Here is a 14,360-nt window from a genome sequence, read left to right as displayed (position 1 = left end):
AGACGTTGTAACAGTTTATACTGGTCGCCAACAGTGTACGAACGTACTTTTTTTAACACCCTGACACCGCGTTAACCATCTTTTCATCTGTACCATTCTGATGAACAAAAACGATTTTGTTTTAATGTACTTCGTTAGAATGCGAGGTATATTAGTTACTTATATTTCATTTTGTATATATTGCTTGTTTATATCCCTTGTTCATTTTCTCCTTGAGATGTTGGGGAGGGCTGCTTCTAGATTCTTCTCCTTTGTTATGGTTCTAGTGAGTCCTACCTCAAACAAAAAGTATACTCAATGTACCTGCAGGATATTGACAATGAAAAGTAATGTTCTTTAGGTTTTACAACACATTAATTTTTTTGTAGGAACATATAAACCTCGGGTTCGATGCTATGACACCTATCAATTATCCTTGAAGTTTGAAAGGTGTTTAGATTCAGAAGGTAAGTAAGGAGTCAAATTTGAATTCAAGAAAATAGCTTTTTATATTTGGCCGCTTTTCTGCTTGTTAAAACGGTAATGGGTTATGTATTATTTTTCTTTGCTGTGTAACAAATTACCATACACATCCATTTATTAGCTCACAGCTCCATAGGTGAAGTCCATCCAGGCTCTGTGTACTTGCTCAGGGCTGAAATCAAGGTGTCAGCCAGGTAGAACTCACGAGAGGCTCTGGGCGAGAATCTGCTTGCAGATGTTCAGGTTGTCTGCAGGATGCAGTTTGTTAATGTTGTAGGACCCCAGTCCCACTTCCGGTGGCTGTCATCCTGGGGCCACTCTCAGCTTCTAGAGGCTGTTATATTCCCCATCACCAGGTCCCCTTCACCCTCAAACCAGCAACAGGTCTTTGGATCCTCGTTCTCCTTCCGACTCCTTCTGCCAGCCCGAGAAAATGCATGTGATTATAAATCTCCGGGGCCACTCTCAGCTTCTAGAGGCTGTTATATTCCCTATCACCAGGTCCTCTTCACCGTCAAAGCAGCAACAGGTCTTTGGATCCTTGTTCTCCTTCCGACTTCTCCTTCCGCCAGCCAGAGAAAACGCATGTGATTATAAATCTCCCCTTTGCCATACAATGTGACATAATTATGGGAGCAGTGTCTCGTCACAGTCACAGTTTCCCCACCCACACTCTCCAGAGGAGGGAACTATACAAGAGGGAAGGTCAGTAGGGATCATTCTCAGAATTCTGCCTACCATGGAGGGCAGGTTGAAATGGGAACCTTCAGATATTTTTATCAGGTGGACTTCATGTTTGAGATCGAGAGGAAAAAGCAATAGGATATGTAGCCTGTTGCTTCACCCTTAAAAAAAAAACTCGATGTGCTGCTAATAACAACTATTTTCACTATTTTTGTTTAGAAAATATATTATGAATGAGTAAAAAATTACTATTACCTTTTTAAAGCAATTTTTGAATGTTCTTTAATGTCTTTTATTTTGAACGTCTCAGAAAAACCATGGCAAAATTTAGGCATCGTTATGTTTTGTGAATTTATCTATTTTTAATTCGTTTCAGTTCTGCAGAAATCTAGCTAACCAGTATTAAGAAATTATAAAGGTTTTCATTTTCCATTTGGTGTTTTGGGGGCAACATAATATGGCAACTTTGTTCTTGTTTTATGTAGGGGCAAAAAAAAAAAAAAAAAAACCAGAAGAAAAACCCAGCATTTTTATATAATTTTGTGTCGAATTAGTATCTTTGCATCAAGTTTGCATTTTTATTAAAAACATGGATTGATAATTGTATTTTTTCCTACTATTTCTTATTTTTCAGTTGTCACTTTTGAAACTTTGTCTGATGACTATTCAAAGGTATGTTTGATTAGTTTGTACTAGCTAGCTTCAAGATATGAATGAATGGAATTTATTTTTATGATAACTTTTATGGTGTTCCTATAGTTAAATTAAAAGTGGATATATGTTAGTAAAATAAAATCTGTCATTTTCTATTAGCATATTTTTAGTTTGTCACATATATGCTACATACATAGTATCTTTTAAAACAACTGAGAGCCATTGGTCAGTCTAATATCAAAATTAATTTTCCATATCACATATAAAACTTTATCTGTATAGTGATGTCAGATGTCATCTTGAAGGAAAATTTTCTAAGCTGATGGCTTTATATATTGTCTTTATATATTGTCTTGGAAACCATGGAGAACATTTTATCCTTTTGCCTGTGGTAGCCATTTGTCATGTGTTTTGCGACATGTAATTTTATAATGTATTTGATCTAGATGTTGATAAATTTGCTTTTAAATACCATCTGCAGAGTTTAAAGATACCTTCGTAATGCATTAAAGTTCAGTTTACACAAGTTTTTCAATCCCTGTGTGAGATGATTAAAATGTATTTTTAAGTAAAATAGGCAATTACTCATTGGTTACTGAACAGAGCTCTAGGTTGTTAAGTGTTGGTGCCAGATAAATGAAGGGCATTGATTTTAAGTCTTTTAGTTAGAAGTAAGGTTTGCCGAAAAACTATCCGGGATGCAGGAAGGCAGTAAGTAAGCGCTGGAGAGGTTCGATTCTTAATCACAATTGTTAATCGTGATGGAAAAGTGTGTATTTACATGTGTGTGTTTACAGAGAGAAAGAAGATCAGAGTTTTTCTTATTTTGCCAGTTTCAGTGATGACCTAATAAACACTTTACCTGGAAACCCGGCAAACTAATTTTCTTGTTTAATTTTCAGATTGTCTTCTTACATAATGACAGATACATTGAATTCCATTCACAGTCAGGGTTTTACTACAAAACCAGAATACCGAAGTTCGGGAGAGATTTCTCTTACCATTATCCATCCTGTGACTTGTACTTTGTTGGCGCAAGGTATTGGGTCTAATCGCCCTTTGTTTTTTCATTCCACCTCCCTACACAACTTCTGTTCTTAACAATTAAGAGAATAAGACATACGATCCTTGCCTTTCTCTTGCTCAAAGGATGTGGTTCCATAGCGACTGGTTCTTTTAGGACTTGCGTCCTTGACTCATATTAGCACATTGCTCTAAATCCAGAGAGAGCCATGGGGTAGCCTAATAGGTCACACTGGTGGCAAAGTCAGTTTCTTAGCCTCATTACTCTGCATTTAAAAACTTTTTATTCTTAAATGCTACCTTCTTATATGATTGTAAAAATAATACATATCAATTTTAGAAAATTGGGAAAATAAAAAAAAGATTAAAGGAAAAAAAATTATGCCACCAAAGGAAGCCCTTATTAGCATTTGATTTTATTTCCTTCTAGTCTTTTCTCATATACACATATAGATACATTTTTGATCTATCCATGTTATTTATAGATAATAGTCTACCGAATGACAATACCAATTCCTTGGCACATGAGTGGTTTAACTTTTATACATGAATAAAGTCACAAATAAGGTGATTATTTTTTAGGTTCAGAGTACATTTTTATATTAGTTTTACAAAGGGAAGTGATGCCTTATGAGTGATATATGTATATATATTTCTAAGAATTATTTTTAATTGAACTAGATTTTTAATTTTATGCATTACTTTGCAGCTCTGAAGTTTATAGATTAAACTTGGAGCAAGGACGCTACCTAAATCCTCTACAAACTGATGCTGCGTGAGTATCTTTTAAAGATTGCTGCTGTGTTTATTTTGGCCAGGAGATGGAGCCAGACGCTCAAGTTGTCATCAAGTCATCCGCATTGCGTTTAAGCGATGCCCTGGGCTACTTAATAAAAAGAGCATTGTTCAGGTTTTTTCTTAAAAAATTCTCTAAAAGACCTGGCGATTTCTTAAAATTTTTAATTTTTAAAGTCCACTTTTTCATTAATTTTTGTAGTGTTCTTTAGATTTTCATTCATGATTTCGTTTTGTGATTTTTTTTTCCCCGTGGAGAAATTTTGAATTAACTGGACCATTTAAAAGTTTTTAATTTTTATGTTTTTGCTAGCAGAAATTTTTTTTTTCAAGTTTTCCTTTTATTATACATTATAGTTTACACTTTTATTTAAAGAAAAATCCTTTGGGAATGAATGTCATAATGATAATAATGTTGAGTGATAACATTACAACAGTAATAGTGAAAGCGCTTGCTATGCCAGGCATTATTATTTTATGTATATATTGACTCATTTTAAACTTATAACAAGTTTTTACAGTAGGTACTATTATTATCTCCATTTTACAGATAGGGCAGCTGAGACTCAGAGAGGGTAAGTAGTTCGTCCAAGGTCACACAGCTAGTAAGGGGTGGAAGGTGAAACACTTCTCATCCATGTACATGAAGAACTTGTTGCATTTTTCTTATTTCTTTGAAAAGGTTTTAAAGGTTGAAAGAAGAAGTAGTGATAAAAACTAGGCGAATTCTTGGTCTTTGTTTTCACATTGGCATGAAATGCTCTTATTTTCTTTTAAAAATGTTAACTTCATGATGCATTTTTGAATAATAAAAATTTGCTTTTTAGCCACATCATTTCCTGTTTATAATAACAGCTGTAATTGAGTGTCTTGTAAACTGGACACTGTGCTGAACATCACAGTAAAAGAAAGTGAGGCCTCGCCTGGTTAAGCCTTAGCGTTGGCAGTGTTATAGCTTGTGTTCTTTTTGCCTTGGGAGAAGATATATTGAGGAAGTAGAATGAACCTGGAATAGAAATTCGGAAGGAAGTCCTTCCTTGTCGCATCCACTGGCAGACAGAGTGTCACCCTGGGGAACAGAAACTCTGGTGGCTATATACCAAGCAGTTAACCCTTTCGTGCCTTGGTGGTTTTCATATACAGTTAAGCGAGAATCTGCATGTCTTCTTTCTCTGCAGAATTGGGTTGACTGCTTATTTAGAAAGTTTAGATTATCCCTCTCCCTCAAGTCGATGCTAATACTTTCTTCCTCATTGCTTTACTGGTTTAGGGAGAATAATGTGTGTGACATAAATTCAGTGCATGGCTTGTTTGCCACAGGAACAATAGAGGTAAGCATACGTTGACTTTATCTTTTTAAATAGTTGTCTTATAGTTGATAATGAATGGAGTTTTATTTAAAGACAGTTGCTTGGTTCATCGGAGCAGAGTGCTCACATAGCAACAGGAAACTGGTTGGCTTTTTTGGCGGCATGTCGGTAGTGGTGCACACAGGACTCAGCTCTTCCGTGTCTGCAGCCGCGCCCCATAAAGTGTCTGATGTGACACGCATCGACATTAATCATGGGAAGCCTGATGCAAGTCACTGCTGGATCCTAGCTCCTGGGGAGCAGCGTGACAGCCATCCATGTTCTTAACAGGAGGCAGCATGTCGGAGTCTCAGCTCTCTGCTGCTCGTTACTGAATTACTTTCCCTGTGGCTGTTTCCTCGTCAGTGAAATGGAGACACACTTACCTCGCCAACTTCATAGAGGTGCTGGTGAGAGTCACGTGAAACAACCTGTGTGGAAACACTGTAAGCTGTAAAGGCGCGTAGGCTGGTGATCTGAACATCCTGGATAGTAGCATTCAATAAATACACAACGTTTTCCTTTTAAACTACTATACCTCGAATCAGTGTCCTTCAGCTTTGTTAACTATTTTTCTAGATTTGCACTTTAAATTACAGTGTTGTTAACTACTCATAGAAAAAAAAAAAGACAAGTATGTCAGAAACGTATTATTAAACATGTGTCCTCTGTACCTTTGAGTCACCAAATCCTGCACCCCAGAGGTAACTCTGTAATGGTTTGCAGGTTTATCCTTTCGGGTTTTTTCTATGTGTATGCGGATATGCATATATGTTAGTAACATATATTTAAGGATTTTTACAAAAATGAAATTATACCATGGTTCTCCACTTGCTTTTTTTAACATAATATGGCATATAAATGTGCATCTGTATACACTAGTACTTATGATTACTTGTATAATGTTGAACTAATGTTTTCAAACAGGTGGACAGGATTTCATTGTTCGAAGGCCCTATAGTTTATTAAACCAATCCCATGTGGATGAAATTTAGGTCTTTTTACTCAAAATATCTTTATGTTAAGAGATTAAGATTTGAAATGGGACACGTGATGTTGATTTAATGGAAATATATAAAACTATGTTGCTGTGTTATAATACTGTTATGCCTAAATCAGGCCAGTGAAGCATTCTCTTGTTAATTATGCTTTTTGAGATTATCAAGGTGAAATTTTAAAATAGTTTTTTTAAAAAAGTGGTTTTTAAATAGAGTCTTTACGGAGCAACCTCGGCTGGGTGCCCAGAGATGCGCTCTGGAAGGGCAGCTGTGTCTTAGAGCAGGCTGTTCTAGCAGCTATTCGAAGGCCAGCCCTGAGGACTGAGGGGTTCAGACCCCTGCCCAGCCTCAAGGCGGGCCCTGCTGAAATGCCTGGGTTGTTGGGAGGTCTGAAATTTGATATCCAGAGGCAGGCCAGACTTTAAAAATTCAGTTTTATATCAATTTGGATGATACATTGGATTTTGATTTCTTCTGTGGCAGTTAGCATAATGTTGTTAAAATCAGAGACTTAGGACTCGCTTTTTGTGTGTTTTGAAGTACGTTAGAGGGTAGGCTTTAGCAATAGCGATATTCCATTTTGGTCACAGAAAATCAATATGGTTAGTGAAACCATTTTGTATTTATTCTGGAATTTATCTGCGTGCCCATTTTTAAATTTTTAAATGTGACTTTTCTTTTTTATGTCCGTAAAGTCTATTAACTCATTTTAAGAAGACATGGAATATTTGACCATTTATATGACCTATGAGAAATCTCTTTTATTTATCTTTGTGACAGACACATTTGTAATAATAGGAAGTGATTAGTGAGATCTAGCCTTCCAAGTATATTTGAGGTCTTGCTTTTGAGTTGGTTAATATAGTAAACAGTTTTTTAAAATCTTTGTGTGTTTATGGTTTTTTATCATTGCAAAATCAAACAATACAGAAGGTAAAAAGTGAGAAGTGTAGTTCTCTTCCGCCCCACTCCAAACCTTTTCCTTAGGTAAACACTGTTAGTAATTTGTTCTGTGTCCTCGCAGAGGTTTTTCTTTGCACAGACATTTTTTTAAAAGACAATGGGATCATCCCGTTTTTTAATAAACTGCTTTTTTATGTAACGGATTGTGGACATATGCCTAGTACATGTGTATCTACGTCATTCTTTCGAATGACTGTGTAGTGTTCTGTTAAATGGATTATGCCATTGCTCCATTGTTTGCAGGGGTTTTTTTCATTTTTTTGTTTTATTTTCCCTCAGATTTTTATTTTTTAAAAATTTACACCTTCTGAAAAGTTTAAAACTTAGTTCACTGATCACTTATATACATTTTGTATATTTGCTTTCTTTTTTTTAAAAAATGTGTGTATATAGCATGTTTTTTGAACCATTTGAAAATAAGTTGCAGACATGACATTTTAGCCTTAAATACTTCTAATGTTTTTCTTAGAAACACGGACTTCCCCTATTAAATCATACTGTTATCTTTAAGAAATTTAACATTGATACAGTTTCACATATTAAATATTTAACACCGATACAATAATATTTAACTATTTAGATTTTTCTGGTTATACCGAAATGTCTGTCACAACTCGTTCCCCCTCCACCCCACCAACCAAACCAGGGTCCAGTCAAGAGTCACCCTTCATATTTTGGACTTTTTTCCTAAACCATTTTTTCTTCTTCTTTTTTTTTTTATTATAAAAGAAACTCATCTCATAGTGAAACACTTAACATTTAAAAGGAGTATACTGTAAAATGTTAAATTCTTATTCCCCAGAAGATCATCAGTGTTAATAAGGCTTTTTTTTTTTTTTTGGTGTTTGTCTAAAAATTTTCTAGTAACAGCCATTATTTAAAATTACTGTTTTTTGTTTGCTTAGGGTCGAGTGGAGTGCTGGGACCCACGAACTCGAAGTAGAGTTGGCCTTTTAGACTGTGCATTAAGCAGCGTCACAGCAGATTCAGAGTAAGTAGAAGTCAATTTGCACTTTAAATATTCATCAGCTTCTGATATAAACAGATGTTTCTATTTTAAATTAAAATCAGTTGCTTCAAGATAAAATTCTTTAGACTTACATCTGAGGTTGTAGTTTCTGTGATTGTTCTGTGTAAAAATCCTTTCCTGTAGAAGCTCACTAGGTACGTAAGCTAGATGGGATTCCTTTCTAAAGTACTACACAGAATACTGTGCTTATTTAGTTGCTGTGGAATTTTATTAAAACACATACACTGTAGGAATTTATATTTCCAGTTTTGTAGGCTCTAGTGATGGAACCAAGCGTCCACCACTGCAGTTAACGAGCAAAAAGAGATGCTTGAATTCTCAGGTGGAGGGAAGCAAGTGTTTCGGTATTTTCTTATTCCTGTTTGCCACTTCTTACATTTAAAACAGTTAGAAAAGTAGTACACATTTGGGGGATGAAAACCTCTGGCAGCCTGAATTGGTAAGAGGTATAAGCCTCCTGCCCTTCCCGCTCACTAGAGTGGTTACTATTGCCCGTTTTGGTACATATGTTCTCAGGCGTTTTTCTATGTGTGTATTTACGTGCATGCAAACTCCCACGCTCCTGGTCAGACCCCCGGCCTGGAGTTATTTGCTGTAATCAGAAAGATCCTGAGGATATTGATTAAATACAGTTTGGTAGAAATAATAGCTAACAGATAGTATTTTCTATTTGCGAGGTAGTGTTCTGAGTTTTTTACATAAATTAGCTTACTTAATGTTCAGAACAACAGCCTTTGATGTAAGTACTGTTATTGTATTTATTTTACAGATGAGGAAATACCGACCAATGGCATACATAGCCATTAAGAGTTGTGTTGCAAAAGCATACTTATTTCTAAGGAAAGTTATTCTGGATATACTGTTAAGTGGAAAAGCAAGTCATACAATTGCCTATAGGGTTTTATCACATTTTCATTAAAAAAAAATAAGATGTACATATAGTCATAGAGAAAGAAATCTGGATGTGTACTAAAATGTTAAAAGTAGTTTCTCTTGCTGATTTAGTTTCAGGTGATTTTATTTTTTTAGGTTTAGCTTAATTTTTTCCTACACAAACATTATAAGGTGTCACCTGTTATTTGACAGAGTGGAGTTCTGGAAGGCAGAGCCAGTACAGTAAGAGAAAGAAATAACTAAATATTGGAAAGAGGAGGACAGGCTCTCATTTTTGCGGATGACATGATTATCTGCCCGAGAAACCCAATAGAATCAATTGGAAAACTATAGGAACTAATATGAGAGTTAAGTAAATTCGTTACAAGGTAAATGTACAAAATCAGTGGCTTTGATATTTATCAGCAATATCCATTTAGAAAGATACAATGGAAACAGTTCTTATTTATAACAAAAATTGTAAAATACTGAGAAATTAACTTAAGTACCTATCTGAAGAAAATGAAAAAATTTTATTAAGAAACAAAAGAGTTTGAATAAGCGAAGAAAAATAACATATCACTGCACTGAAAATCGATTAGGGAGTTCATTTTGAAGAGTAAATGACTGCAGGTGATGTGCATGAGGGCCTTGGGGTTTTACACTGATGCTTCATCGTAGTTGCGGGCTGAGGCCTGAGGTAGTGTAAGAGACACAGAGATGCTAGCAGTCGATGGCCCGGGCTCTAGGACCTGGTCGGAGGACACATAGTAAGTTTTGAAATCAGGACCATCCGTCCGCTGCCGACTTGCTGTCTAGCACCCTTTCCACCACAGATCGCTGCTTTCTGTGCTGAGAGTCTTGGTTGCCAAATGAGAAGCAGATTCCGGATGCATGGCCATAACCATTCATCATTCTTTGTTACTTTTGGAGATGCCAGGATCCCCATTTCGACCCGCGTCTTTTACTTTACCTTGACATAGCTGAGTTTAAAAAGGGGAATGGGTCTGCCCATGCCTAAATGTAAAATATTGTTTCCTTTTAAGCAGAAAAGGGAATGTTTCTATAAATAACTTATCCTGCCTTAATTAAAAGATATTGTCATACTGATTCTTTTTCATTGGTTTTATATTTTCAAAAGCTTTTTTTTGTTGTTTGTAGCTACTTTGAGATTATTTCTTGCAGTTTTTGAAGAAGTTTATTTACAGATTTTTAAAGGTAGATTATATATAAAACTTTTTATTTTGATTAAGGAAGTGTGGCTACAGTTGCCTTTTAAGCAGAAGGCTAGAAATACGAGTTTCTCCTTTTGAATTGAAGTGAAGCTTAACGAATTTGTTATTTGGAAGGGTTGGCCATATGTATACGGAAGACGAGTATCTTGCCTTACAGGATAAACAGCTTACCAACAATCTCTGCGTTGAAATTTAACGGTGCCTTGACCATGGCAGTTGGAACATCCACAGGGCAGGTAATGTATATTAAATATGTTTAGGTCAGAAACTTCACACTTAAGTTAGCATTTCAGTGTGTGTGTGTCGTGGGAAACTCACCCACGTATTTACCGTGGGAACAGACACTGAGGCATCGTTGTTTGGGCCAGAGTGGGGCGAGTACTTCGGAGGGCTGTGCGCTCTCAGCACCTGGAAGAACTCTTATCTGGCCTGGGTGGCTGGTCCAGGACGCTCCTGAGGAGAGCTGCTGTGGGCACAAGTCCTGCGTCCTCTCGACTGGTGTAGAGCATCATTTTCTGGAGTGTGTGGAAGAGAATTCTGTGGTCACAGAAGCTTGGAATTCTGCCACATTCTTGCTGTGGGAAAGTCACAGTGCATCTGAATATGTATTGAAGGCTTTGAGAATTCCCATAGACAAGAAATATGTTTAATGATTATTCTTAAAACCTGTGTGCCCCGGGCACCTGTTTCCCTTAGCACCATTACCCAAACCTCGGGCGGTGGTAGCCAGGGGCGCAGCCCCCACAAATGCTGGCCTGAGGAGAGTGAATGGAATAGCCTCAGAGGCCGAAGTCCATCTTTTCTCTTTCCTTCAAGGCAGAGCCTACACGCTTGTAAGTTTGCTCTTCCCTGGAACAGTCTGAGACCCTGCTCCTGGTCGAGTCACCGCCTCTGTCACCATGGTCTAGGGAGGATCTGTCACCTGGAACAACGCTCTGGCTTCCCCAGGTTCCTTGCCTCTAATAACAGGGCTAACCCACCCTCCCACCCCCACCTGCCTGCAGTCCTAGCTTTGCTGCTACCGTCTGCCTCGAATCTGCCAGAACCATCGTCTCTGTGCCTTTCATTCTTGTTTCTGTCTCTTGCTGTGACAGCACCTGGTACATGGCAGGCCCTCAGTATATATATTTGTTGAGTAAACAAATGACACACGTTGTTACAGACTTTCTGTTCCTTTTTTAGATTGGCTCAGTAGTTTTTAACCGTACTGTGCTTAAACATTATTCTCAGGGGGTGAATTCATAAAACCATGCCCCCTAAGGTAATTTACAGGTATTTCTAGAGCAGTTTTGTTGGCTGACTTTAGAATCTTTGTACCTGGGTAAGGATGTTCATTGTGTTCATAAAAAGGTAACGAAACAAGTGGCAGCCATTCCTCTAAGTTCTAAAAGTTGCTGTTTAATGTAAAATATTTTGTTTATTTACACAGAAATAATTTGTTTTTTTCTTTTAGGTTTTATTATATGATCTTCGATCTGATAAACCATTGCTAGTAAAGGATCACCAATATGGGCTGCCCATTAAGTCAGTTCATTTCCAGGATTCATTAGATTTGATTTTGTCTGCAGACTCACGAATTATCAAAATGTGGAATAAGAACTCAGTACGTATTTTCTTTTGTTGAAATTGTTTGCATATTTTCCTAACGTTCCCTTTCTCTTGCCTTTTTTGAATAATATGAGTTCTTGAGAAAGAGATTAAGTCTTCACTGGGGAGCTTAGTTGGAAGTCAGTTTCTTCGGGATAGATAATATCCATGTTTACATGGAGTCGTCAAGATTGCTTTCTTCGTGTTTAGAAGTGTTCCTGCTTTGCTGGAACCGGCATGCGTCTTTACCTGGACAGTTAGGTAGAGAGTAAATCATTATTTGAAAAACCTGATCCACAAGAAACCCCCGAGATCTCACGCTCCCGCAGCCTTCGAAAAGTTCGGAGCGACCACCAGTCATCTCTCCACGTCAGCGTCACCACACACCCCCATTTCACACCGTTTCCCCACCTTCGATTTTAGAAATGACATCTTGACAATAATTTTTGATAGTGTTTTTATTAAAAACTATTTTCTTAAGAATGTTTGATGTTCTCTCAGCTCCAGGTATGATTTAGAAAGTAACAAAATTCTGTATTGCTGGTTTAATCTGTCTTCTGCTTTTCACTTTAAAACCTAAGTATTTTGGAGAAGTAAAACATTAGTTTAGCAACTAAATGGGAAGAAAATCATTCAGTTTAGCAATTGCTTTAAAGAGTTCTTAGCATTTAATTAATTGCAAAGTTAGCACCTTCAGACAAAAAGTGTCGCTTTTTTTTTCTTTTCATTTTGAGATGAATGGGACAGTGAGTCCAGTGGCCTCGGCGTTGGCGGCGAGAGGGCAGGTGACGGTCTCACTCCGGAGAGCTGCCTGTGCTCAGGCCAGAGGCGCCGCCAGCAGCCCCGTCACGATTCAGCCGCTTGTCAGTCCCTGGCTGCTCTGACCATTGCTTTTTTTAATTTTCATTTCGTTCACTCCCAAAGTATTGGGAGGGTTTCGAGGGTTTTCTCAGGACGATTCATGGTGTCTTAAGCTGGAATTTTCTCTGCTTCTTTTCTGAGAACCCAAACTAATTTGCTTTAAAGCAGTATTTATTTTTAATACTACAAATGCAGACGTTTTATTTTTAAAAATTCACAAAATACAAGTAAAGTAGAAGTTGTCCTTGACCTGACTCGCATCCTACCTCAGGGTCACGGCGGTCGTTGGTTTGGTTGTGACCTCCCAGGCCCTTTAACTGCTGCACGATTTTCCATAATGTGGCTTTCCGCTCACCGTGGCACCTTTTCCTTTTCATTCCATGCAATTGTAGTTCCCTTTGTCCCCTTCCTTTTTTCTTCCCTCTTTCCTTCCGGTTTCAGTGGGAATTTGAGAAGAAAGGGAGGTAGCTGTGTGAATGTCACTGTCTTGGATTAGAACTGGGCTGCCGTTTTCCACCAAACATAACCATCCTTCCTGTACTTTAACTGTTACCTCCCCCCTCCGCCCGCCACCGCCACGGGCATCCCTGACCGTGAGCTCCTAGCTCCTGCATGCGGGAGCTGTAGGCGTTTCACCGCCAGTTCTCGAAGCAGTCCTTCTGCAGCTGCTGCATGTTGATGTCGGCAGCGTCGCGACTGCGTCCGCCCTCGGGACCCACACCCATGTTTCTCGGTTTCGCCTCACTTCTTCCCTTGTTTATCTTTCTCGTCACCGTTTTCCATTCCCATCTTCTCCTCTCTCGCTTTTCTTCTCGGTTTTCTAAAAAGGAGTACACTTCCCCTCACACGTAAAATACACGTTTTAGGGTTAACTACATCACTAACACTTGATGTACGAATGAGATTTCGCTTTGTAAGTTACTTTATACCCATTTTCTTATTTGATCCCCCTCAAAACCTTGAGATAGAAGTATGGCAGGGATCGTCATCATTTTACCATGTCAGCCATCTCTCTTTTAGTTGCTTTGAGTGCAAGTTTAACTGGGGTATGTTTTTCAGATTAGAGAAATATTTTTTAAGTTGGCGTACAACTTTATTTTAAACTTTACCCTGTCCTGCCGTGTAGATATTATCTTTAAAACTTTGTGTTTATTTTCTTGGTTAAGTCAGCTTTCCTTTCTTGGCCTCAGTTTCTTTGTCTCTAAAATGAGAGCATTTGATAAATTGATAAAATGAGTTTATCAATTTTTCTCTAAGAGTTTTTAAACTTAAAATCTGTGATGTTAATTCAGCGATTTTATTTCTTTACATACCATACCAGTATGTGGTTATGTCTCCAGTATGTTTTCATTATGTGGCATTGCCAAAAGCCGTCTTCCTTTATTTTAATAATTCCTTTTTGTTTACTCTTTTAGGGGAAAATCTTTACTTCCTTGGAGCCAGAACATGACATTAATGACGTCTGCCTCTATCCCAACTCAGGTATGCAGTTCATAGCCACGGTCATGCAGTGAGACGATGCTTTACTGGGTTTTAAACTCATTTTATTTCTTAGGACAGAGTTTGGCTTGGACAGGATATTGTATTTACTTGGAGAATCAAGAGCAGGAAGTGCATGGATGATTCAGAACGTGGCCCCCTCGGTGACAGTCCTCAGCCAGCCTAGCTCTTTGTAGAAACCAGTAACAGCATATAGTCAGGTGTCAGGTGAGATGCTGTGTTCATGTGCTCGTTAGCTCTTCTGTGTGTTTAGTAACAGTGTGTGGAACTTGAGGCCAGGGCTTCGGAGAAGGCCAGGGTTGCCCGATGGTACACAGGCTCGTGAAGCCATGGCTGTTGGTGTATT

At 37.9% G+C, this 14,360-nt stretch overlaps 1 protein-coding gene across 1 annotated transcript in view; it reads left to right on the top strand.

The window, feature by feature from the left end:
- Positions 1-14,360, top strand: part of NOL10 (nucleolar protein 10) — a 74,006-nt gene that overhangs the window by 6,749 nt on the left and 52,897 nt on the right. The window contains exons 4-12 of the mRNA XM_006910232.3: positions 369-446; positions 1,781-1,818; positions 2,703-2,839; positions 3,533-3,598; positions 4,889-4,949; positions 7,834-7,919; positions 10,224-10,302; positions 11,520-11,669; positions 13,930-13,996. Coding sequence (XP_006910294.1) covers positions 369-446; positions 1,781-1,818; positions 2,703-2,839; positions 3,533-3,598; positions 4,889-4,949; positions 7,834-7,919; positions 10,224-10,302; positions 11,520-11,669; positions 13,930-13,996 — 762 coding nt within the window. The remainder of the gene's footprint in view (positions 1-368; positions 447-1,780; positions 1,819-2,702; positions 2,840-3,532; positions 3,599-4,888; positions 4,950-7,833; positions 7,920-10,223; positions 10,303-11,519; positions 11,670-13,929; positions 13,997-14,360) is intronic.

Source organism: Pteropus alecto, unplaced genomic scaffold (genome assembly GCF_000325575.1).
Source record: "Pteropus alecto unplaced genomic scaffold, ASM32557v1 scaffold61, whole genome shotgun sequence".
Lineage (NCBI taxonomy): Eukaryota > Metazoa > Chordata > Mammalia > Chiroptera > Pteropodidae > Pteropus > Pteropus alecto.
Note: the sequence above shows the minus strand (reverse complement) of the source record. Positions and strands in the feature narration are given on the sequence as shown.